We start from the raw sequence: 26,773 nt of genomic DNA on the forward strand, positions 1-26,773 counted from the left end.
CAGGCAGTGGGAGGCTTTTTTGAGTTGTGTATTAGTTTCCTCTGTGCAGTGCAGTGTGCATGTACAGAGCAAGCTACCGGCCTTTAGAGGACAAAGGTCAGCACTGCAGGTGTCCTGCTTGAGCTCACCAGGCATCTAGACAGTAGGGTCAGCTATAGAGCACCAAGAAGTTTCTGCAGGTTTTACTTCACTGAAACATGGATGCACCAGAGCTAATGTGACAGTCCCTCCACAATCCACAGCAAAGACTATTGACTTTGCACAGCCTGGACAAGCTCCCTTGACTATGTGATTCGCTCTACAAACCCGTGGATATGATTTTATCAGGTGAGCCCCTCAGGGACCCCCATTAAATCATAATTTGAACCCAAACCTATAACTTAATTCTACTGTTCCTATCAGATTGTAAAACTGTAACTTCCCTTGGCTAATAATATTCTCAGTACAACACGTTATTCAAAGTAGCATTTTGAAATGGATGAATGAGCAACTTGCACCCTATTACCTGTAACACAGGAATTTAACTTAGTGTTGTGAGTCAAAGTGAAAATAAAGCATGAAAAACACAAGAATCAACAGAAAAACAGTAAGGGCCTTGTAAGAAACTTGTTAAACTCATGAGACGTTTCAGAGTTTTATCACCCAGACAGTAGTCACAGTCAAAGATGTAGTCGTACCAAGACTGGATATTCCTACTTGAACTTGTCAAAGACCAAGTTCACAGATTTGTCTCACAAAATACTTAAAAATACATCTAAAAAATCCAAAGATGCTTTACCAGTTACTGTAGTTACAATACCCTGGTCACAAGATAGCTGGCAATTCGGATCCTGATGCTTGTTCAGGTGCTCAAACCCAGATTTTGCTTTGAAACAACGTAGTTTTGCAACAGCCTTTTTTGTTTTTGAGATATTGGAGCCACTGTGTAATGAATTTCTCTAAGGAGTTTTGTGTAATAAGCACCAGTTTTTAAACAAAATATTATTACACTGGCCAAAATTAGGCAGACTGCACATGCTTTTACATTGTTTGGCAGGTATTACTAAACTGTTTTCATGCCAAATAGATTTTGTTATAATAAACAGGAAGTTGTTAACTGTAGTAATTTTATTTACAAATGATTAACAAATATAAGGGAATAGCAGTAGACTAACAGTACTACTATTTGAATGTAGTGTTGGGTTTTAAATAGTTTTACAGGGTCTTTGACTGCCAGAGCCCCACTAGACCACATGTATTAGAAATGCAGAAACTAGGCAGTAATTCAGTCGCTTTGTGAAGGATACAGGCTTGGGTTTTATATACTAATTGCTCTGAGTTCAAACTATGAGACACTCTTCCAAGTAGCTAACGGTTAGCCCTGCCAGGCTGACAGAGTTAACTCAGCTAGAGTAAATCAATCCAACCCCAGCTGTCCTTCCTATCCGAAATATCTTCTCTTTATTCTAACTGTAGTTCTAGTGGGCCACCCCCCTCCCCCCAACAAGGAAGGGCCTTTCTCCTCCCCTCTCCCTCTCAACACTTTCAACACTCCCACACAGGGTCCTGGGAAGTACCCTGCACAGCAAGCCCACCACAGCCCCAGGCTACACGGACTAACTGGCAGCAATGCAGTGGTCTCGGTCGCAACTCCACTCCCATTTCTCTTCAAAACTGTAAGTATGCATTCAGTGTGTGCGATCCCTATGCATTCAGAATGAACTTTTTGTCATGTATTATATGCTTTTCACTCTGGTTTGTATGTTTCAGTCAAAATGGTCTGCAACTTTACTCATTCACTGCAGTGGTCCTTTAAGCTGTGCCCATGTAACCAGTGTTATGCCCGCTACGCCAATTGGCATAATCTGTAATACTGAGCAACCAATTTCCTCATCAAATATCAGACTGCTAATAATCAATAATAATCTATGCTTTGAGAACACATTAGTGTTCAAAATCAATAAGCAAATAAATGTAGAGCAACTCTTCACAAAAGTCTTCATACGCACCTGAAAACATGCATGTGCTAACTATGTAACTTATATGTGAGGCTCCAGACAGGGCACTGGGTCTGTATGTGTCCATGTGAATTCCAATATCCACTGGTTACTCTTAAACTGAATACCAGTATATTCACCTGAAAGAACCTAGGCAGGACCATAAGGAGACCACAGTTTACCTAATAATGTGCAACTCAATGCAGACTGATAAGATATGCAACCACTGTGGTATCATTCTCCTAATGACTCATGCTATTTTAACTGCCCTTGTGCTACCATTGACTCTTTTAGTATGTAACCGTTGCATTTCTATTGTAGTGCTCCCATCTGCATTGTGATGGAATACCATTTGCAATGTGTAACTATAATGCATGCAGCTATACAGATACCTTAGCAGCCGGTATGGGGTATGGTGAGGATAGAGGGGGAGGTCCTATAAACTATTCCTCCACAGTATCTGTATTTATTGTACATTATGCTGCATAAACTTATGTTTCATGCAAGATTTCTTTATTGCAATACAATGGTTATGTACTAATGGGAGATGGGAAGCTACAGCAGACACATTGTAATTGCTGTACCATCATATCAATTCCGGTGTACTACCCTATCAGGACCACACCATGCAATATTTGTTCCAAATCAATTGTGATATTGCTATAGGGTTTATTTAGGGCAATGCACTACCAGGGCTTAGAGGATTGATCCACGAAGATATTTAGCATAGAACAAAGAAGAATTAAGAGGGTCATGTTTTTTAAATCTTAAAAGAAGCGCAGAACAGAAACCAGGACCAGAGGACACAGTTGGAAATGAAGTAGAGATAGACTGAGGACAGAGCGAAGGACAGACTTCTTCACAAAATGAGTGGTGAGGGGATGCCCCTCACACTGTTGAGGCAGAATCACTTGGATCATTTAACACTCAACTTGACAAAGTTCTGACTTGACTAAGTTTCCCTGATTGTAATATAACAAGGCAATCTTGGAATCATATTTGAAACTAAAATTGAATGGGTGCTTTTTGAATCTAAAGAATTATAACTTGGAAATATCCATTTAAAAGTTGGTAGCAAAGTGTAAATATATTGTAAATGGGGGTTCTGAATCTACGGTTAAACCCGATAAAGGCAGAGTTCTTCTCATACATTGATTTTTTAAAATTAGGATTAATCCTGATTCACCAAAAATCTAAACAAAAAACATAATCTGCTTTTTTTTTTGTTTTTACCCCAAAACATAAACTGAAAATCCTAATTGTAAACTTTTAGAAATAACATACAGTGCACACATAAATATATTGTAAATTAACCCCAAAAGGCATTGGATTATATTTTACACATGTCATATACAATCTGGATATGGCATATATAATTTCTTTTGCTATTGAATTTAAGTAGGGATCTTAGATTCAGATTTCATTCATGTGGAAGACACCCTGTTAACTTGATAACAGTTAGAGCTGTTCCTTTACATTACTGCTCGCCAGCAACATCAAGTGCCTAGCAATGAATTGAGAGGAAAAGAAATCCAAAAATGACAGATCACTAAATGAGGCTGGCTCTTACTTTTACAAAGACACTGACTAATCTAGCCCATGTTACATAAATCTGGCAGGCAACTGGAACTGCAGCTCCTGAAATTGGGTAAATGCACCTCACACCTCATACATTTATAAAACACAGTACTAGAGTAATTGCAGGAACTTGCAAACCTCATAAGAAAGCATGAACAGGTTCCATTTCACTCTCCTGAGGAGCAGTCTTATTCTTGGAAGGAGGTGGAAGGTACAGTTTTAGAGTAGCTGTGACAGATTTTCTTCTTCACACTGCTAATCTAGGAGGGAGAGCTGAGCTGGCTCAGGTAACGTAATGCCAGCCCACAGGCACAGCCACACTGTATTCTGTATCCCCAGGAAAAGGTGTTTAACCCACGCCATCAGAGCAGCCGCTTAACGCTGGCATGCATACGTTATTCAGAGCCGGGCTCAGCGCTGGTGCAAAGAAACCTGAGGGACTGCAAGGGTTTTTCCTCATTGCACTTCGTATATAAGATGAAGGGTAAATGAAAGCGCTGACTGTACTTCAGCTGCTTCTGGCAACTGGGTTAAAAATAACGACTAGATCTTGTAGAGCAGATCTGTTTTTATTCAAGCCATAAGGTGAGCTGTATAAGAGCAATCTACTAGGGGCTGTGCAGAAACTCACATTTTCAAAGTAATTCTCTTTAGCACATTTTAAAGGGTACATAAGGACCTTTTTATTTTATTGTGTTACATGTTCCCTTGTGTTGCTACAACTGTTTACGTAAGGTGTGTGTATTGTTTTAATTTTAATTTTATTTTTTTTTATTTTTTACATTTTGACTACTTTTTTAAACTTTTAAATTTCATTCCCTGCCTCAAGATGGCTTTACACGTACCCGCATAGACCTCGTAGAACTACATTTCCCATCATCTTCCTGTTCACTGATAAATCCATGTCAGTTACAAGGATGATGGGAAATGTCCTTCTGAGAGGTTAATGGCATTAGCAACATTAACGCTGCCCCCTTTGTCTTGTGTTAAAGTTTTTTCTTGTTTATTTGAAATGTAATTGTTTCCTGGTACCTGGTCACTTCTTGTGTTGTAGGTCAAAGTTTCTCCAGTGGTTTAAATGCAATCAGACCAATCAGGCTTGGTTATTTTTACCCCTTTATTGATAATTAAAAACATTTTATTTTATATTAAATGAAGCTATTCTATCATATGAAACTATTATTTTAACTCATAATTTGAGCTTTCCTTAAGTAGCAAACATCTTGCTAGAGGTCAAAAATGTGTTAAAGACAACTGAAACTCTTTCCACTGTGTTCCAGGTATTTTGAGGGTAGCGTCCAAACAGACTACCAGCTGACACAGATGTCAGACTGATGGCTAATATTAGTCCTTTCCTGCAGGCTGCCTGTTAAACTGGAATATGGGGCAATGGGTCCAGGCTGTCTTGGTAATTAATTAGAGATTAAGGCACAAGTGGCCAACTGGATGAAGAGCTGTGATATCCCAGAATGCAATGCATGGCACATATAAGCAGAGTTATTATTATCTGTGACTGGTCAGGTACAAACTGTTATAGTCAGTTCCAGTTTAGGTCTCTTCATATGCCATCCATAGTTCTAAAACATTGAATGGTAGAATATGCTGTAATACTAAAATAAAGGTTGCTTTTCTCAGGATTATGTTTCATGGAGTGCTGTGTTTATTTCGCTCACAAGGATGGCTGTAAACAATCCACTTGCACACAGGGGCTTGTTGTTTATCTGCATTTAATTTTCTGGTTCATTTTGCTGTTAGTTGCTGCTTTTTCCCTTCTGTATAGTTTTGTCAGTAGTCCAGAGCTCCATTCACAAAACAAATGTGTTTTTTTTCAAAAACATATTTTTCTGAATAAAACACAGTTTCATAAATAAACCATGGTGAAAGCTTTGTGAGTAGAGCCCGTAATCAGAGATACTTATAAAATGTTTATTGGTCCATAAAAGGTTTTTTATTTGGAACAGGAAACGTTTTATAAGTCTTCAGTGTGTAATATCAGAGCAGTGAATTATGACTGCATTGCCCAGGCTGCAGTTCAAGTTGCTATGCACGTGTTACATGCAATGTGAGATGGCAGTGTTTTTCAGGACATGGGTAATACTGTTCATTTGAATGGAGCTGAAGAGTGTGTGAGCTTGTTAAAAGCTCGCAAAACCCAAGTGAGGAGTGCAGGAGAAAAACGCTTCCTTACAGTGCTGCAATGCTTGTGAAGCAGGAACCCTTTCATGTTAATCTGTGAGCTCCTGCCTATCTGTAGCTCTTCAATCCTATCAGAATCCATTGCCTTCCTCAACCACCTGTGTTCTTGTGTGGGACTGGAGACTATTCCCTATTTATCAGTAGCACAGCCTAGCTTACCCATAGGAAACTGATCTCTGCCTCATGCTGAGTGACATATATCTGTGACCTATATCTATAGGGGCTTGTCTTATCTAAGTCCGGTGGTTTGTGTGCATAAATCTTTTCTAGGTATGTGTTAGAAAGCCAGCAAACCTAGTTCACAACAGACTTGGAAAAAAATAATGGCCCTACTGCTTGCTCCTGGTGAAGCAACAGGGTTTTTGCAGTCTTGGATACAGCAGCACCTGCCAAGCTATTATAAAAAAGGTGTATTCCCTTGGACTGCTACAATATATACAAAAATGTTATCTGTACATTTTTTCTTCTCATTTTTGAATGCCAAATGTGTTTTTTCAGCACTGTAACCCTAGTACTGATCAGGAGGACTGAAGATCAACAAGTAACTATTTTTTATAATGGGTGTTACCAAGTCACTGAACCCTGGAAATGAGGTTCCAGCTTGGGAAGTCTCAGCTGGACTCTGGGCTGGTGTTGACCAGAAGGGGTTGCTGGAACATGATGAGTCAAACTGGGTTTGGGGGTAGGGTAAAGGTCAATGCAGGGATCACTGTGTGTCCCCAGCTCAGACCAGGAACTTGGCGAGAATGGGATTCGAACCACATTGACATGACTCTCCAAACATCAGCATTTTACTAAATGATCAACTGGAGACCCATAACTGTCAAGGACAACAGTATTGAGGTCTTCATGTCTCAGTACTTTCTACAGAAAAAATATGTTTAATTTTATTATGTATACATTTTTGTACAATATTTTTATTTTTTTATTTTAGACCTACAACACATCAACATCAGAACCTCCTGAATGTGCAGCCCAGCTGGGACTCCATAGAGAGGCTGCTGGTCCTGGAGAGAAAGGAAGTGAAAGGACAGGAGGACCCAGCGGAATACTGCTACGGTCAGTCTCACATCGCCGTAGCAACCACCAGCCACTGGGCTATCCTCTTTCCTAGGCAACTAGGTTGACATCCAGGAGCCAGTTTCTGTTTGCAAATGTGGCTTTCTGGGCACTTCCTTGGTAATTTCAAACAGCTGCTTCCCCTATTGACTGATATGCTTTGCTGACAGTAACATGCTTTGACCCTGAAGACACAGCTGAGAGAACATGGCTTAAAAAGTGGAACAGTAACAGACCCCCTAAAAATAAGGCAATCAAACTGAGAACTTTATTTAACCTAGTGTAGTACCACATATGATGTTTTAAAATGAAATTGCATGTTTGTTATACTGTGTTTTCTTTTGAAACCACACATTTGAGACCTACAGTATATACTGACTAGAAATGCGCAGAAGGTAAGATTTATGGAATTATTTTGATATCTACAACCACTTTGAAATCAACATAATCTAGTACCTATTGCGACTTCCCTCATGCTCTGACATATACCTCTTGTATGTGCCCGCTCCTAGAACATTTGCACACACGCACAGTTGGTTAAACCAGGTTTTGCATTTTGTTTTTTTTTTTTTTTTTTTTTTCTCCAGGGGGATACCACCCTGTAAATATAGGGGACACGTTTAACGGAAGATACCAAGTGCTGCGAAAACTTGGGTGGGGCAACTTTTCCACCGTATGGCTGTGTCAAGATTTACAGTGAGTACATGTTCAAGATCCTTAGCATCAGATGGAGTGTTATATTATGTGTTTACCCTTGTAAAAGTGTACCATAGTAAATGTATAGCAAAGTGTGATAAAGCATAGTGAAGGTATGGTAAAGCCTATACAAATAAAATAAAATTGCAAACCATGGTAGTCTATGGTAAATGCCAAGTATAACCATGGGCAAAGCATGCACATTTACAATGATAAACTTTTGTATTTTTTGAGAATTATAATTGAAATTCATATCGAGCTATTGTCTTTACATTGCTTTACCATTCTCTCATTGTGCTTCAGAAATTGCGCTGGTTGAGAGGTCAGGAGACATGGTTAAGCTGGTCCTTAAAACAACTGGTCCCCCATTAACAAAATCCTTCTTAAGTCAACTGTGTTTTTACACTGCAAAATAAATCAGACTCTTTTGCATAGAGATTAAGACGCTTGCCTGCAACATGCATAGTCAGTGGTGCACCAAGTCTCTACCCTGTTACATGCAGGTGCAGTGAGTAAGGTCCCATAGAGCTTAATGAGGGAAGAATGTTGTAGGCAGAGTAATGCATTGCAGTTACTGATTCTGGCTCCTGTCATGTGATGAACTTCAAAGCTCTATAACCATGAATGTAGACCAGCCCCTTGCACGGTGGTTAAGATGTCACTCGGTTGCCTCTTCACACTAAGCCTCCGCTCTGTTACTCTGGCACTGTGGATTCAATTGTTAACTCTGAATGTGTGCCCCTGCGTTTTCAGGAAGAAGGGTTGTGTAGCTGTGAAGGTTTCCAAGAGTGGGGCTGAGTTCACCGAGGCTGCCCAGGATGAGATAACTCTTCTCAGATGCGTAAGTCCATTCTGAGGGCCATTTTTTATATCAATTAGTAGCTATTGAAATAATTCCAATAAAGTAAATCTTACCTGTTGTGCACTTCCAAAGTATCTTGTATGTGAAGGTATGTGCAGTTTAGCTAAGATTTGCATCTGGGAAGTCTAGTAAGTTAAAGGGAATTATAAGTTGGCTAACCTGGCTTTCTATTACTGTTTCACTTTGCAGGTCATTTCATCCTTGCAGAACATTTTGGCTCAAAGCAAGTTTGAAACACATATTAGTCTCTAGGGGAAGCAGCTAGGTTGATGCTGACAGGAAAGAAGGCGTTTCACTTCCCAGGTGAAATGACCAAGGAAAGCATAGCTTGCAATCCCAGATTTCTTTAACCTATGGTATTAGACATATTTTCCTTTACTTTAACTTATGCTTCTTTCAAAACTGTAGATCTGCATAGTGAATCAAAGTGTGCAACAGAGAACATATACTGATGTATTTAGTTAGATAGACGTGTACAAAGTTGTCAGGATGTTAGAGGATGAAAAGAAAAATCACAGGTATGTTATTTAAAAAGTAGCAACACGTGGGGACGTGTAACATTATATTTAAAAGCATTAATCTCTACCTGTATTTAATAGGTGTTTGAATTGTTCTGGAGAGATTCAGGGTGGTGCACACTGTTGGATTTCTGCAATCCAAGAATGAAACAGTGGACAATCCAATTACCCAGTTCTGCTTTTGTAATGCCCTGTTCACACTATCTAAATAAATAAGGAGTTATCAATAGCATGATTGCCTTTCACTTGATTTCCAATCACAGTTTTCAAAATGATTGCACATTGCACATTGTAGGATGAGTACAGTATTGATAAAATAGCTGGGGCCACAAATCGGTCTAATTATTTTACTGTACTCATTAAACTTATTACAGGAATAATTTAACCAGTGATTATTCTCACTGGACTCTCATTACCTTCTGGGGGTGATTCAGGCCTGCATTGAGGGAAAGCAGTTCACCTTAACCAAACAGATTTCCGGCACAGTCCTCGTTTATCTATGTATTTATTTATGACCCTTCTTTTTTCTATCCAATTTGAAATGCTTCATTTGAATGTCTCCTCTTCAGGAAAACTGAAGATAAATTTGGATCCACTCACAATTCTCAGTTTAAACACATTTCAACAAGGATGTTATAACACAGAGGGTTATGTGCTGGACATTTGACTTGGTTCAAAAGTTCAGGACAAGAAGTGCTGAGGTTGTTTATCACTGACCATGTGGTTCACCAGTACAGTTTGGGAGAGTACAGAGTCTTTTAAAGAGATGCAGGAGTTCAAATCCCAGAATGCATTGTGAAAAACATGTCCCGCAATGTCACAGTAAACCCAGAGTCCTGTGATCACCCTAAACCGTGTTTGTTTCTAGTTTCAAATGGAAAAGTTATTTTTGGTGAGTAACCGAAGGGTGACAAATATATTCAGCAGGATAGTGCACACTGCTGCCACCCATTGTGAACTTGTTGGTACTACATCAACAACATCACCAATAGAGAAAAAAAAAACAGATTCAGAGCCAGAAAGTGGTATTAGTGCATTGATTTCTGGTGGCTTCAGTTTGGTAAGTCTGTAATATGTTTAAATTGTCCCTAATGCCGCCCCTATTTTCTTCAGGCAATCTGCTAATGGCAGGCATGGGATTGTACAGACAAGGCATTGCTTAAGTAGCCTATATAGAATGTGAGTTAAACAGTTGTTTCTGCCGCTCTGTTTTGTTCACAGGCTGGTGGTCCTAGCAAGAAGCAACACTCACACAGCCAGCGGATTGTGACTCTACTTGATGAGTTTAAACTAGTTGGGAGAAATGGGATCCATATCCTTTAGCCTGTTCAGTGAAAACATCATTGAGTTCAGTGTGAAGGCTGGTAGTTCTCGAGGCACCGCAGATGTGATAATGTCTGTGTGGTGTGCAGAGCCATGCAGTCAGGGAAGCACAGGTTTGAGTCCTGGCTGTGCGAAGTAGCTCATCTTCACTTCCACAGGGAGCTTTGGCGAGCGCAGGTTAGGGTTGTAAAATCAACAGTGGTCGAGTCATCTCACTGTGCTACAGTGGCTCCTACTGGCCAGATACCCAGTAAGCTCAAGTGACCTTTTTCCTCCAGGGGCTGGTAGCTCCCTGTCATCCACTGAAGAGCTTCTGGGTGTAAAGAGCAGCTTTTTTTTTTTAAATAATATTTTATTCCCAATTTAGTATGTCTAATTTATGTTCTTTCAGCGCGACAATTCCCCACACAGCTCAAGAGAACTGAACATCAGTGGGCATCCTTCGATCCCACAACTAAGCCAATTACCTCTTTACACTCAGGAACTCAAGAGCAGATGTCAGCAAGCTACCAGCCTTGGGAGGAAAAAGGGCAGCCCTTCAGTTGTCCACTTGAGCTCAGCAGGTCCCTGGTCAGTAGAGTCCACTGTAGTGCGATGAGGAGAAACAATCCCTGCCTGTTTTGCCTCCCTAACTTGTGGAAACTGACTTATTTATGGCCACTCAACTTTGTGTAGTTTATTTAAAAAAATACCTATATAGTCCATTGGATCTTTTCTGTCATCATGATTAAATATTGAAACAAAGGGTAATTTAGCAGTACATCACATGCCATGGATACAAAAGCAGGTTTAATAAAATGTTTGTGCAGAACAGTAGGGGTCAGTACTAGGACGTGTGGTCTGTCTGCATTGCCTCCAAAGCACTTGTTCCACCTTCACCTGGCTTTCAGATGTGTGCCTGGTGTTCGAGCTCCTGGGACAGGACCTCCATTACTGGCTACTGGGCTCCAGGCAGACAGGGCTCCCCCACCCCTGGGTCAAGCTCATCATCCAACAGGTGAGAAGAGTCATTCACAGCACTCCCTCTACAAGCCGTTGAACCACACTGCAGCTCTTCACTTGAGTGCAGAATTCAAACAAAGCCTCTTCATTCGAAACGTTGTTGCTGAAAACTACAAGAAAAAAAGAAAAAGTTCCTGAATGTTGTCACCTTTTTCAGGGGTTTAAAATATGATTTCTGTCAGTATTTATTTTAATACTTAAATATAACCATGTATTCATGAATAGCACTAACAGACTTAATAAAACACATGCGTTAAGGCTTTGTGAGTAGAGACCCCTGTCTGTGATATACTGTACATAGAATGTCTTATAGAGTGCTGTATACCATATGTGATATCCACCCTACAAGGTCAAAGCAGCTTTCTGGATTGAAAATCAGCTTGTATCTTACAGCACCCTATACCATTAACTAGTGTTAATGGAACTTCTTGTATATACAGTACAGACTATCTGATACAAGCCCTCTGATTCACAATGTGTGAAACAAAGACATTTCAGATGGTCTACTCTATATTATAAAGAATGTCTTGATAAGAAACTTGGACTCTGCGTGTGTTGATGGTCTCATTCCCTGTCTCAGGTACTCCAGGGTCTTGACTATCTTCACACCAAGTGTAAGATCATCCACACAGACATCAAGCCGGAGAATATCCTGCTCAGTGTGGGGGAGCAGTGCCTTAACCAGCCATCAGGGGGCACCAGGAGTGTGGGATGTCATCTGAGGGGAAACCAAAGAGGAATCCAAGCCGGTACAAGACTGCTACCTTTCTGGATGCAGGGTTAAATAAGAGTCTTATTGCATAGCAATTTCACCCATTCCAGGTTTTATGAGTTAAGTGTAGGTAGCAACCTCAAGTGTTTCTTATTAAACTCATTGTAAAACCAGGGATGGATCAAATTTGGATGGCGTCTTATTGCTTTTTTCTTATTTATTTCCTGGGATGAGTATAAGCAGTATTGAATTCCAGGAAACTGACTTAACGAATTGTATGTTCTCAATGAATTCTCATGTATAACTGTCATTGCCCAAATATGGCAAATTGGTCTTCACGCTGCAGCAGTCTAATTAGCTGTCATTCACTTAAAGGGATACTCAGTGTAGAATGGGTGGCACTTTACACTTTGAGAGGTTGCTCACAGCCGAGCAATGCCACTTGGCTCCAAATGGAAGACACTAAGATTCTCCAGGAACCTATATAGTATCTGCGTGTTAATGCCTTTGAGTCCTGTCAATATGGGCACTCTTGATTTTATGGCCTCAGCTTTGCCTGTTTTATATGGGATTGCACAGGGAACAGCTGCCCTCCCCAGTCCCCTGGATTCAGTCTGTTTCAAGTATATTTTTTGTTCTTCCAGATTTGTCTCCCTGCGACAGCCTGCTGTTCAAGTCTTGTAAACCTGAACAGATCAATGTGAAAATCGCAGATCTTGGCAGTTCCTGTTGGGTGGTTAGTTGACCCTAAATGAGGATATTTCCTGTGTATGTCTATAGTATTCTGAATGGAAGACATGCAGTGGTTTAAGTGGGTATCAGTAATGGAAAGCGTAATCAGCAAGCAATGGAAATGTTTACTGCAGGGTGCCCCATCAGTCCAGTCCAGAGGCAATATCAAATATTCTGCTGCTTAGGATGTTCTCTTTAAAGTCAGGTGTGGCCACGTCTCGTGAACCATCTGCATCACACATCAAAATCATCAAAATTAATTCCTCTTTGCTTACAGGCATTTCACACCTGAAAGAATTAGAGAGATGCCCAATGTGTCTATGACTGATGTACTTAACAAAATGCATTTTTTAAAATTGGGTTTCCCCTTAAAAACAGGTGAAACTCTACTTGCTAATAAACACCTACAACAAAACGATCTGGACATTAAAATGAATTGAATTAAGATGGTTATCGTCCTGTACCAACGTGTTTAGTGAACAAGGGGTCTGAGAGGTGTAAAATAAATGCTCTACCCTTCTATTATTAATATGATCAAACACTTGAATAACAGTGTATGCTACAGTCTATTAACTAAAAAATAAATAAATAAAATCTGCTAAATTAAACTTTCTGTTTTTCATAGTACAAGCACTTTTCAGACGAGATTCAGACCCGGCAGTACCGGTCCCTGGAGGTTCTGATTGGTGCTGACTATGGCACCCCTGCTGATATCTGGAGCACTGCATGCATGGTAAAGAGCCCTGCAACCATTTCTATACACTGTAAAGCATATAGCGCCCTATATTGGCAAAGAAGAATTCAAAAAATGTTACCTGTATAACTCTAAGTTGCAGAAAGCAGTAGCTAAATCATGGTTCTGAGCTACTAGTTGTTGAGTGTGGGGAGGAGGGGAGTGATGCTGGGATGCCAGAATCACTGTTGAGGCCTCTTGAGGTGTCGTGGGCTAGTCAACGAAACACCAAGGACAAAAGGTGCCCACTCGAAAACCCCAGAGATATACCCTACTTAGCTCAATCCAGACGGTTGTCATGCTGATGCGCTGGGGAGACTGCACTGTGGTTGCTCCCCGGAGCCAACATCGCAGCCATTGTGTGTGCTGATGCGCTGGTGAGACAAAATAAGCTGATTCCTGGAGCCAGCATTACACTTCAGCCATCAACACCAGGCTGAAGGATATCTACATCAACAGATGGAAGGAAACGCAAATGGATGGAGAGGCAGATGGATCACATTAGTTTACTGTAAAGCTACGTCTTAGTTGATGCTTATCTTGGCGAGAGCCGAGTTCAAATCAGCATGAAGTTTTTAACATCTGCTCTCGTGTAATGGAAATCATCATTTACTATCAAAATAATTGTATCCCATGGTTTTATTTCACCAGAAACCATTACGATATATTTTCAAAGCTTTAAATGACAGTGCTTGAAAAGCATAGGTATGGAATATCAGTTTCCTAACTAATGTAATCTTGCTGTTGTTTAGAATCACTTTATATATCATTTTCAGTTTCAGTTGTCACATCTTTTTAGACCTCAGGCACACCCCTGTGGCCTCTATAGTTCTCTCAAACATGTCTTCTCTCTAAGTACAGCTGGTACACCAGAGTGTAACCATTAACCTGTTCCCCTGTCCCCAGGGGAAATGTGAATCTGTGCAGCTAAAACTGCTTTAGAGAAACAAACTGTCAAGAAGACCATCTTCGTGTAGAGGAGAGCAGAGAACACTCAACTGGAAGCTAGTATAGTTTAGTATCAACTGAACATGCTTACGGGCCCCTGCAGCTTTAGCACACTGGACTTATCTGAGGTGGTGGACTAAAGCCACTCATTCTTGTTGCAGGCATTTGAGTTGGTGACGGGGGACTCTCTGTTCGAGCCACGCGCAGGGAAAACCTTCTCACGACAAGAGGGTGAGTCAAGAGAAGCTGCCCTCTGTTCTGCAGCTTGTAGAAGAGACATTGAAACATACTTTGATCAAGACTCTGACAATACCAAAGCTAACCTTTTACCATAAAATGAAATGTTTCATTGCAATTTGATTAAGTGACTCCCCAGATATATGCAAAAATGTAATCGTGAGATACAGATGGATGAATGGACAGACAGACAGCCCCCATATCCCCAAAATCTCAATAACGTAGGATAACTAATGGTAATACTAAGGTAAGTTTTATGACAATTGGATATTCACACCCATGCAGTACATCCCCAGAATCAGTACCTTAGTATCCTTTTAACACATGCCTTGTGTGAATTGCATTCAATTATTTTCCATATTTGCCACATTTTTTTTTTTTATCAATTAAAGTACTAATCATTATTTTTTTTACACAATTGAACCAAATATATTGAACTGTGGATCCATAAACGTATGGTAACTGTTTGAACACTGTTTGAAGCCCGCGTAGATATGTTTTCATTGCGGGTGCTGGTAAGGAAGGATTCTGTTCTGTTTTTGAGTCTGGAACATGAACTGGGTTTCTGAACTCTCTCACTCTCTTCTATGCAGACCACATCGCTCACATTATCGAGCTGCTGGGGAAGATTCCAGTGAGACTGGCTCTGTCTGGCAGATACTCCAGGGAGTATTTCAACCCCAACGGTAAGGTAACTTGGGTAGCCTCCATGTTGTTTGCTGTACAGAGCACACTGTATCATTGTTGTACTAATAAATACAATGGTTTGAGTGTTAACATGTGCAGCTGTTGAAGCTGATTAGTTTTTTTTAATGATCTTGGATATGTTGCCAGCCTCACTATTTTGCTAGTTTGGTCTCTGGCCCAAACTTGCAAGTGAAGGAAAGGCTGTATTACAAAAACAAAACCAACATACCCAAAAAGGCAGCATTACCTGAATATTTTCCTGATTTTTGTTAAATAAACCATGTATGTATAATGTTTTTATATAAATATTTTACATAACATGAAAAGCAACATTAAAATAGTACCCACAATCTTGTTCTGTGTTCTTCATCTTGCATTTTCTGACATTTGTAATTCCACTGTGAATACGAATGCTCTGCCACCTCAAATTAAGACTTTTGGCTTTTTAGCAGCTTTTTTTAACCTCTGCTGGGTAAGCACAGCACCTGCAGTGTGTCACACTTCATAGGTTTCTTCAATATCTGGAGGACTGCTCCTCCAATTGTCATGAAACTTGGCACTAACATTACTTAGCATATGTTATTGAGAATTCAGATTGTTGAGACACAGGGAGGGTCCATATGCATGTCACACTTACACTTTTACATATACAGTATGGATAATCTTTTATAAAATTGGCATGCAATGATCAACTCTTCCATCATACTGATAGCTAACATTTTTAATTTACAGACAAAGCAGGGAATATATTCTACTGACACATCTTGCTTTGTTGCTTAGATGAATACATCCCTGTAAGAAATCAAGTTGTAAGTTTCGGCATCTCGCTGCAGTGGTGAGTAGCTGCAGTGATGCTAAAGCAGACATGGGTAGTTGGTTGCATATTAAGAGGCAAAAGAAAGACTGTAAGATGAGAAATGGCATTCAGGGACTGAGTAACTGACAGTATTATATGAGAAGAGTGGCAAACAATAGTGTGTAAAACAAAGGGATACTTAGAGAAGTCAAGGTGAAAGGGCTCTCTTTAAAAACTCTCAGACATTAATGAGACCAGGGAAAAGATAAAGGGAAAACTGTCTGTATGCAATGTTTATAAAGAGGCGACTATGAATACTGCAGGACCTAATGTTTAGCAACCATTCAGAACACGTTTTTCCATAAAAATATTGTTAGGCCTTTATTGTTCAGGGGTTCTAATAATATTTTCAGAGCTGACCATTATTCGAAGTTGGCAGAAGTAACGACACAGTTACAGTATATGCAGTCTGTTCTCTTCCTGTTTCCCTGTGGTGATAAGATAATACAGGCTACCCTTATACAAGTTTATCACAGTGTTTTTGCACAGCATTTTGTGCAGCTGTACCACCTTTTCCCTCTGGGTATACAGTACCATGCATTTACCACTGTTTCCATGAGTTTGAATGTGCTTTACCATACCTCGCTGGTCTTCACAATGCTTACCTATGCTTTCACTATGCGTTATTACACTTTGCTAAGCTTTTGCTATGGTAGTTTTTTTTTTTTTAAGTTTTATAATGGTTCTCGTGAGGACCACTGTTCAGCCAATTATCTTTAGCTTGCCTCTTCCAGGTCACCTCCGGCGAATCCAAGTGCTCCGACCCTGGAGTCTGTGCGAGATCCTGGTGGAGAAGTATGACTGGCAGCTGGAGGAGGCGGCTGTCTTTGCTGATTTCCTGCAGAGGATGTTGGAGTTCATTCCGGAGAAGCGGGCAACAGCAGCACAATGTCTCCAGCACCCCTGGCTCACTTCCTGATTCCACTGCAGCCGAGCCGAGCCATGCAAGGACAGCAGTGAAACATACCAACAATAATAATAATAATAATAATAATAATAATAATAATAATAATAATAATAATATCTGGTGCTGGAGCTGGGGTCACAGGTTGCTTGTGAAAACCTCTGCCACAATACTTTATGGTTTATGTACCTTGCCCTAATAATAATTTACCTTGGTAAATTTGCACAGCATTTCTGTACTCTTTTTTTGTGCCTTACCCATGTGTATACTGTGCATTTACTTACCGTTCCTCTCTATGCTTTAACACATGCTTTCTTACACTTTGCTATGCTTTTACCACAGTAAATATTTGAATTGCAAAGTTGTCAAAAATGTGTACAACAATACTCTCCAATAATAAATGTATTTTGATGATGGGTCATTTATTGCCCGTTTTAGACCTCTCAGAACCCTTGCTAAATATTTTGCTATTACTGAACAGATACATTAATTGTCCCATCTTCATACATTTTAAACATTTCAACATTTCTTAAGCAGAGTACTGCAAGAACTCAGCTTTGATATAATCAGATGCAAAGGAGTTTCTCAAATGATGTGCTGTTCTGTAACTGTACTTAAAAAAAAAAAAAAAAAAGAAAAGAAGCCGCCAGGATGTCGGTGAATTTGAAACGTTTCTCGTGTTAGAAACTGTTATTTGTTACTTTTACTACAAAATATACATAGCTGAAAATGTGTTAATAAAAGTGGAGCCCTCTACTGTAATACCGTCTCTTATGTATTTCATAGAACAGGCCAAAAGCTTAACCACCTCAAATGAAATATTTTAATACAATGAACAAAAATTAAGGAGACCATTTTGACCGCAAATGCCGCTAATAAAATGAACCAATGATTAGGAATTTTCACTTTACATCACTGGAAATGTAGTCACGGTTCTTACACAAACTGTATACAGTTTGCAGGATTTTCTTGCCAAATCTGTTTTCTACCCGGACAGAGTTACCGTCGGACACGGACGCCTGTGAAACCGCGTATCACGATCCACGCGTGTCCATCCTGCTTGGCGAACTATCGATTATCTGCCTGTGCTAAGCAACGGGAAAGAGAGGGAAAAAAAAAAAAGATGTCGAATAAATGTCTATGATTATCAATTATATTGCCTTTTGGGGATCGTTTTGCGGTACTGACAAGCTTTCCGGATCTGCAGCCTTTCTTCGTGGAAGAATTTTGCATTTGTAGTGGAGAGAAGAGGTACAACACAGGTTTGTAAGGAGTGGTTCCTTTTTAAAATTCCAGGGCTACAGACAGGCACATTTAAGTAAATGCCCTTTACGTAGCGTTTGTATAGGAAGGCTGTTAATATATCTAAATATATGTCCTTGTTCCTGTGCAGTTCACGTTTCACAGATTACCAGTAATTGAGGTTATTCAAATCTGATGATAGTTCCATTAACCTGTGTAAATTGATACTTATGCCTCGGATGGATCTCTAATATAAACCAAGAAACATTAAATATATCATCAACGACATTACGTTTTTGATAAAATACTGGCGTTAGTGAAAACTGAAACGAAATACTCCACAACGTTATTTTCCACAAAATATATTCTACATTTATAAATTGTACTCGTTTTATATCGTAAGTATGCATTGTAAAATCGCTCTTTTACATGTGCTACATGAAATACCAGGACGAATATTTAATACTTAAAAATAATAATAATAATAATAATAAAATAATAATAATAATAATAATAATAATAATAAACTCCCCGTTTACGTGAAGGCCATTTTCTAAATTCCACCCCACCTTCCATTCCAGAAGTTTTCGTATGTGATATTTATTTAGTTAGCATTTTTATACAAAAAAGGATGTTCAGTGTTCTTGTTCGCTTTAAATTAATAGAAACAAACAGGTATATAACAAATGGCCTGTAGCCAGGTGATTTGTTTATACAATGGTTACATCATAGCAACAGAGACAGTCAAACGATTATTGTGATCACGCGTCTAGCGAAATCATTTTATTTCCTCTACTGCGACTCTTGCTGGCGTAAAAGGGTTTTTTTTTTTTTTTTTAAATCGTGATAGCCAGCAATTTCAATACTGTATTTGACCTTATTTTGCTATGAATAGCCAGACAGTTTCCCCAAACCGCAATGTTAAAAAGAACAAAGTTGAACGGAAGCAGAATTGTACACCTGCACACTGGTATTTAAATGGCTCTAACACACGTTGTGTAATATGTCACATCTGCATCTCTCTGTTATGCCAGTCTGTCATGATGGGTAAGACATCAGATCTGACACAGTTTGATAGTTAATATAGTGAGCTTTGATGGTAGATGCTTCTGTATCTAAAACTGCACACGTTTGTGTTTAACGTGCTTCTGTTTCAACTAAATGTGTTAAACCTAAGCGTGTTTAAACTGCTCAAGCAATACCTACTGCAGGGACAGAAATAGGTCACCTGATGGTGGCAGTTTTACCCATTCCAGCTTTTAAAACATGCTTGATTAGTCTCAGTGTATAGGTAACAAGCTCAGGCGTGTAGTAAAACCAATTGGTTTCATACTGGCGAACTGAAGCGCGCCGCACTTACTCCAAAGCAGTCTCACAATGCATCGTGGTAAGTAAAGACAAAACCTGGAAGTGAGTGTGAAAGTATTTGTTTGTTTACGGTTGTTATCGATGGGGTAACCCATGTGCACAGGTTGGTCAATCAATGGTGTTAAGGGCAGTTCATTGACAAGACCACCAGAGGGCGCTACAAATTAAAATATGAAAAACCGCAACTGCTATAGCCCAGTCAGATATTAAAATTAATTCCATCCAGTAACTACTTTATTCAACCGTATTTTATTGTTAATATTTATGAGCTTTATATTTGCAAACAACAACCACAACATAATTGATACTGAATAACAGATCACAGTAACCAACCTCGCACGAGACCAGAATCCCACCTGCCTCCTTCCATCTCCTGTATGATGTACTGGTGCATTTGCATGGCTTATATTATTGTTAATATTTTCTCTAAAAATGTAATAATTTATTGTGTCTTGATATATAAAATCACTGTAAGTGTGGTATATGGAAGCATTTGTATGTCAAATTTACATTTTTACATATGGTGGATGTAGGCAACAGTGATTTATATGTTTGTATTGGACTGTTGGCTCTAATTTTGGATTTACAAACAGGCATATAAACATGCTTGTTTTGAACAGACTGGCCCAGCGAGGCTCTGAAAGTGTGTTGCTGTATTGTCGTTGTGTGCTTCTAGTGAAGGTTCATGGAACAGTCCGAGCAGGCTGCCCCCGAGTCGGGGTCCCAGGAGGTGAACCCCGTCTTCATGCAGCAGCTCCGAGAGCTCGACATCCCAGAGGAAGCAGCCAAGCAGGTGACTCATCTTACTGTGGCGATGTGAAGCCTCTCAGCGTGAATCATATTGCTGCGAAGCCAGAACTGTATAGAAATATATACCAAGGGCTGAAACCATCCAGGAGGGTTAGACCTGGAACTAGTGCTGGGGCGGACATGGGGACATGTTCTTTCATTTTGAACAAGCTGGATAATAATATAATTTGTACCACATTACCATGTTATACATAAAGTAAAACCAGTACCAGAGTTGGGGGTCAGTTCCTTTGTAAAATCAGTTCTAATTCCCATTCCCTTTTAATCCATTTCAGTTCCAATTTGTTCAAAGGAATTATTTTCAAGGAGGTGGAGTTGGGAATTGATTTTACAAAGGAACTGGAAATGGAATTGACCCTAACCTTGCCTGTTACCCCATTATTTTCTGCATTGGTTTTCTTTGCTTGATATCTTGATTGAGGCCCTCTTGATTGATCCAGTTATTTGTAATGTACCCCTTTTGATTGAACCAAATGACAAAATAATAATAAAAAAAAATTCTTTCTTCTAGTGAAAAGGAAATAGTGGGCATGACTCTATATGGACATACACAAGATTTAGTTTGCTTTTTTGAGTGGTGTTATCTTTCCAGTGCTGCAGTAGTTTTGTGCAGTTCTGAGTGGAGTATCTTCTTTAGACCTGTACAGAGGTCTGCAGTGTTAAGTTAAGCACTCTTGCCTTGTGTTTCTCATTTTGATGTGTTTACATGGGGTTTTCTTTGAGGACAGCTGTCTGTATTTGTTAGCTCCCGATTCTGACCTGATTTCATGTTGCAGGCTCTTCTGCGCACAAGGAATGTGTCGGCTGAAGAGGCGGCTATGTATTACTTCAACAAGCTAGAGAATGAGGTAGGACCCTTTTCACATTGTACGTTGTAATATGCTGCAGCTGTAGCTTATCCTGGTGAGGTATAGACTGATCACATCGACTTGTATGCTGAACTACGAGATCCCCAGGGACAATCGCATGAATGTATGTAAATAAGGAAACCAAGTTAGATTCATAAGGTTATTGATATTGCTGTAGTAACACAGATCTTCACAATAAATAAGGGACCACTGATCGTGTGGATTGTGCTAATAAGGAAATGGGTTATCAGTCTTATAGAGGTTTTTGCCTCAGAAGCCCATGTTAAAATGTTTGTTTTATAAATCTTCTAGCATGTTATTAGTATGCTCCTAAAACAGTTTACACCTGGTATTCATCCCCTATGAAGCTAAAGTATAGAATGCAGTGATCCAACACCCTGGTGTGATTGTGTGATACTGCAGCTTTCACATTCCTACATTTTGCTGGCTTGCATGTTTATGCTGCAGCAGCTTTTGGAATACATGTTCCCACTGTGATTCCCTGTAAATATTGCAAGTCATTGCCTCTGTGAAATGCTCCGGGGTGCTGATGTGTGACTCGTGCTGCTCTTGCACAGGAGGAAGGGGATGAAGATCTCTGGTTTAAGATGGTGTTTGTTGTCAACATGGAGCTGTCCATGGGAGTCGGGAAGGTGAGCAACGCAGCATTCAATATCTGAAGATATACTGACACTATCAGGTTTTAGTCAGTTAAATGCAGTGAGTTAGTCATGTGTTCCCCATCCACACTACCTAGACAATGAATTCAATTTGAAAATAGACCATTTATTGTTAATTTATCTTTGTACTTACTCATAATCTGTGCATTAGACTGGGCTGGGCACACAAGTTTGCAGTAATCTTCACAATCTTTTGCAAATGTTCAGATATAAATATTAATATTATTATCTACCAGCAAATAGGAATGATTACACACATAACTTGTACTTGTGTTTATTTTTAATTCAAATAAATTGAAATATGCACAATAGATTTTTTTTTTTTAATCACAGCTTAAGGAATGCTGTGCCCACACTATCAAAATAAATAGTCTATTGATTTATTTCTTGGACACGTTTATTCAATTTATTTTAACCTGCTCAAATGTTGGCTCGTGATCATTTACTTTTATGATTTTTGTATTGATTGAATGCTTTCTGCTTTGCCTGACCATGCTGTCACAGTGCTGTATAGGCAGTTGACTTTGTTGAAGAAGCATCAGCTGTAATGTGGCTCTTCTCTAAGGTTTGTGCTCTTGTTCAGGTGGCTGCTCAGGTGGGTCATGCTGCTGTAGGGTTGTACCAGGCTCTGCAGGAGAAAAACAGCTGGAGGGAGATGGCATGGAAGTGGGACCAAGCAGGGTAAGTGTGCTCTATCCTCTGTCTTTTCCTGTCCAGCTGGCTGCCTCAGTAAGAGGATTCACCCCAGAGAAGTGACATAAGATAGATGTTCCTCATGAATATTGCATCTCTGTTCTCTTATCTAATTATGACCTCATAAACTGGACCTAGAGAATAGCCAAACTCATTGCATGCCAATACAAACAATGCAAGACATTAATCAACCAAGATCCACTGAAGGAATATTTAAAATGATGTTGTCCATTTGAACACTGTTCTGTTTGTACCATTTTTGCAGTTTTTAATGGGGTTTATCATCATAAAGTAAATGCATTGAGGTGTATTAAAGAGTGGATGCTGATTTTTATTTTATTTTTTTTCTTCGACAATTCCACTGTATATTAACAATAACAGTTCAGTCATATTGTAGCCAACTGGGCACAACAACGCGAGGATCTGTTGGCTTTGGAATTATTTAAATGTCATGACACCAGAAATTAGTTTTTGAAAGCTGGTTTATTTAACTAGAAGCTTTATTAAACTGTTCTTATTGGTTGTATTGTAAGTGTGTCCTGGTGTATGACAATATACTTCCCTCCAGGTTCAGTCTGTCATAATTTCAGTTGACCAGGTCTGTTCTGTCTCGTGGAGGAGTGTATTGGAGCTGGCTGAGCACAGTCCCCTCACCCTGCCTGTTGTTTCCTTCAGAGCGAAAAAGGTTGTGGTCCAAGGCACAAACATGGCTCACCTGCTGGAGCTGCAGGCCCTGGCCATGAGCCTCAGCCTGCCCACCTACCTGGTGCAGGATGCGGGGAGGACTCAGGTGCGAATCAACCTCAACATATTACAGTCATCATTTTGTGCCCCAGTAATATATATTTTTTTCTCGGTGCAAAACAAGAATTGAAAGTGTTTGTAGCTAATCAAGCACATCCATCATTACATCAGTCTCAAATGTGCAATTTTGAAAGAAACACGTTTTAACAAAACATGGTATCTAGTATTTCTCTAGGTAAAAGTAATAATCTGCTTGCAAACCATGATTGGCTTGCATTTCCTGTGTCATTTACCCTGGAGGGTAAAATTGTCCCCATCGCTTCACTGGTCTCTTTTTTTTTTTTTTTTTTTTTTTAATTTCCTCTCTTGACTGACATGGTTTCAGCCAGCAACATTATCTGACCCAGAAGACACAGCTGAGGTAAAATTGCCCAGCAAGTGAAACCAGATAATCCAAGACTAAGGCATAGAAACTGAGAGCTTCCTTCAACTTTTTACCAGATCTCGTGTTTTAAAATGAAAATGCATTTTTGCAGTAGCGCATGTTTCTTTCAAAACTGCACATTTTAATATCTCTGTTCAAAACAGGTTAGATTTATGAAATTATCTTCTTAGCTACAATTACTTTAAAGATAAACACGCTCATGAATTATTTAGAAATACAACACGAGAATTGTTTTCAAATAAAAACAAATAACTTGTTTTTCCCCTTGAAATTTCAGTTTCAAAAGATATTTTTAAAATGTGTGAAAACATGTAGTAGTTTAGCTAGTAGTTTCTATATCTAGACAGATGTTGTGCAGTATTTGATCCTGGAACTCCCAAACAAATCCCATTCACAGTATAGAATTTACAAAAGAGCAGTCTTACAGATCCATCATCAGTGCATTTTAAAACAACAGCTTTGAAAACAATGTAAAAGTATTTGAGAATAATGCCATACTATTGTATTACCCCTAATTGGTTATTTAGGGGGTACTGACACACACCAGAAAATCCAGATGATCTACAGCTACCAAATGTCAAACTGCCTGTATTCACAACTAACCCCTTAACTAATCATTTTCCAGCCTAGCTTCCTTTTTATTCTTTCTTTGTTTTTGTGTTTGTGTTTTTGGTTAGGTTGAGTCTGGATCCCGCACAGTTTTGGCAATCATTGGTGAAGAGGAAATGGTCAACAATGTTTCCGGAAGCCTGAAACTGCTTTGAAAACACTCCTGGCCACTGCGGAGGCAAACTGCATCGGCAGAGCCGAACAACAGGGGGCGGTAATGAGTTTCAGCAGGAGCGGCTGGGCATGCAGAGTGTTAACTACAGCCATTTATTTTTCTCTCTCTTCTCTTTCCGAGTCACTGTCTGGAGGTCATGGGAGGTGCTGCTCAGTCCCTGAGAACCTGGTTTAAACCGGGATGTGTTGTTACATGTGATTAAAAAACTTGGCAGCAGGAGAGGTCCTGAGCAAGGAGTAATAGCTTCATTAAATGACAAAGAACTGACCCATGACCCCCCCCACCAAACCCACCCCCCCTCCACCCCCACCCCCACAAAAAAATAAAATAAAATACTGTGACTGTTGTAGAATAAACAGTTATGTTTTAGTATATTATTGATATTATAATTATTAACCAATATATTATCTTTAATTCAAGTCTAAAGCTATTGTGCTTAGTAAATTAAATCCTCAAAAAAAAAATGAAAAAAAAAAAAAAAAAATAAAAAAATAAAAAGAAAAAAAAAAAAAAAAAAAAAAAAAAAAAAAAAAAAAAAAAAAATAAAAAAAACAAAACAAAAAAAAAAAAAAAAAAAAAAAAAAAAAACGAAAAAAAAAAAAAAAAAATAAAAAAAAAAACAAACACAAAAAAAAAAAAAAAAAAAAAAAAAAATTAAAAAAAAAAAATAAAAAAAAAAAAAAAAAAAAAAAAAAAAACAAAAAACAAAAAAAAATTCTTGGTGTTTTTAAATCCCCCCCCCCCCCCCCCGGACACACACTAAACATATTTTAAAAAAGCAGACATATTGGTTCTAAAAGAGTCCCTTGTTTCCAAACACCATCTACAGGACACAAACTGCTACTGCGCCTAGAGAAGGATAAATACTAGACCCGTAGCCTATGGGTTGGAAACTGTTTCAACGCCCTACAATTTTGAAGAGCTACTTAATGTGGACATATATGGTTCTTTAAGTGCTTCAAATAGTGACCACTAGCTATAAATAAATGCTGTGAGAGCATTGACAGGAAAGTGACACTACCTGTTTAAGTTGAATTGTGTTTTTTTGCTGTGCTTTTCTCCTTGCAGTGCCATCTACAGACACCATTCATGCTTTATCACAGTCGCAGTTTATATTTTATGTATGTAACCAAAATGTAAAACATGAGTAAACATCTGCAATTAATATTAAGGGATTTGAGCAATTTGGCTCTGTATGAAAATAAATGTAAACTGCATTTAAAGAAAATAAATAATAATAGACCCCCCCTCCCAAAAAATAAATAAATAAATAAATAAATGCTGCAAACTCCAAGCCCTATAATAACTTCATTGGTTTCCTTTTCTACTTCTAAGGTGTTGGTGAACATTTTTGGTTTGAAGAAAGTCTTTTTTGGAGGGGTTTCTGTTGCAGTCCTGTTTTTGAGATTAAATACTATGCACCGAGGAAGACAGAACTAAAAATAAATTCAAGTCGTTATTTTTTTTTACACATATGTATATAATATATAGTAGACCATGGTGTGACAACTCACTATTGTCGTAGACTATTTCTTTAAATTATATAGATATCAACTATGCTATACGATAAATTTAAATTGCTATATATATATATATATATATATATATATATATATATATATATATATATATATATATATATCAGACTACTATACAGTCTAATTTTCACACAACTCTTGGTCAAAACTGCCAGAGTTCTGCTGGAATTGCACGCTGCATAGCACTCTATAATATATTATTTATACAACATAAAGGCGCTGAAGAATTTCTGAGCGCCCAAGCAGTTCCTAGCTCAAACCAGAAGGGGGCAACATCTATAGAGAAGAAGTGTGAAACTAGTAAATGTAATCTATTATAAAGACCACATGATTTGTGTGTTTTTTTTTTTTTCTTATTTTCTTCTCCACAGTAAATATTGTCATGAATAACTTAAGCGAAGCAGGTTTAAACACACATACAGTCAAAATTACAACGATGGCGCAAAGGATAGCTATAAAAAAAGGTTTATACAACCAGCTGATTAACCTGTGAACTTGAGACCACTGTAGAGGTGGCAATGAAATTGCATTACATTGATTTTTGTTCTGTTAAGGAGTAAAACGGTATGTGGCTTTACTTAATGTTGATGCCTTCTGTGTAG

General features: G+C 38.9%; 2 protein-coding genes across 2 annotated transcripts; both read left to right on the top strand.

The window, feature by feature from the left end:
* The first annotated feature begins 1,534 nt into the window (after positions 1-1,534).
* Positions 1,535-18,148, top strand: si:ch211-220i18.4 (SRSF protein kinase 3). The gene is made up of 12 exons (XM_041274879.1): positions 1,535-1,655; positions 6,685-6,809; positions 7,397-7,505; positions 8,259-8,346; positions 10,107-10,197; positions 11,099-11,205; positions 11,791-11,959; positions 12,567-12,658; positions 13,280-13,387; positions 14,497-14,566; positions 15,166-15,258; positions 16,850-18,148. The coding sequence occupies exons 1-12, from the start codon at positions 1,609-1,611 to the stop codon at positions 17,032-17,034; spliced, it is 1,284 nt and encodes a 427-aa protein (XP_041130813.1). The 5' UTR covers positions 1,535-1,608; the 3' UTR covers positions 17,035-18,148.
* Positions 18,056-24,917, top strand: LOC121329324 (probable peptidyl-tRNA hydrolase 2). The gene is made up of 7 exons (XM_041274880.1): positions 18,056-18,281; positions 20,306-20,422; positions 21,216-21,287; positions 21,866-21,940; positions 22,551-22,648; positions 23,336-23,450; positions 24,527-24,917. Exons 2-7 carry the CDS (start codon positions 20,315-20,317, stop codon positions 24,611-24,613), a joined length of 555 nt encoding a protein of 184 aa, XP_041130814.1. The 5' UTR covers positions 18,056-18,281; positions 20,306-20,314; the 3' UTR covers positions 24,614-24,917.
* The last annotated feature ends 1,856 nt before the right edge of the window (positions 24,918-26,773 follow it).

The sequence above is a fragment of the Polyodon spathula genome, chromosome 16, assembly GCF_017654505.1.
Source record: "Polyodon spathula isolate WHYD16114869_AA chromosome 16, ASM1765450v1, whole genome shotgun sequence".
NCBI lineage: Eukaryota > Metazoa > Chordata > Actinopteri > Acipenseriformes > Polyodontidae > Polyodon > Polyodon spathula.

Coding starts and splice junctions, on each gene's coding strand:
- si:ch211-220i18.4 (XM_041274879.1), top strand. CDS start 1,609: ATGCAGTGGTCTCGGTCGCAACTCCACTCCCATTTCTCTTCAAAACT. Junction 11,206..11,790: donor TCAAGCTCATCATCCAACAG/GTGAGAAGAGTC, acceptor TCCCTGTCTCAG/GTACTCCAGGGTCTTGACTA. Junction 11,960..12,566: donor CCAAAGAGGAATCCAAGCCG/GTACAAGACTGC, acceptor TTGTTCTTCCAG/ATTTGTCTCCCTGCGACAGC.
- LOC121329324 (XM_041274880.1), top strand. CDS start 20,315: ATGGAACAGTCCGAGCAGGCTGCCCCCGAGTCGGGGTCCCAGGAGGTG. Junction 21,941..22,550: donor TGTCCATGGGAGTCGGGAAG/GTGAGCAACGCA, acceptor GCTCTTGTTCAG/GTGGCTGCTCAGGTGGGTCA. Junction 22,649..23,335: donor TGGAAGTGGGACCAAGCAGG/GTAAGTGTGCTC, acceptor TGTTTCCTTCAG/AGCGAAAAAGGTTGTGGTCC.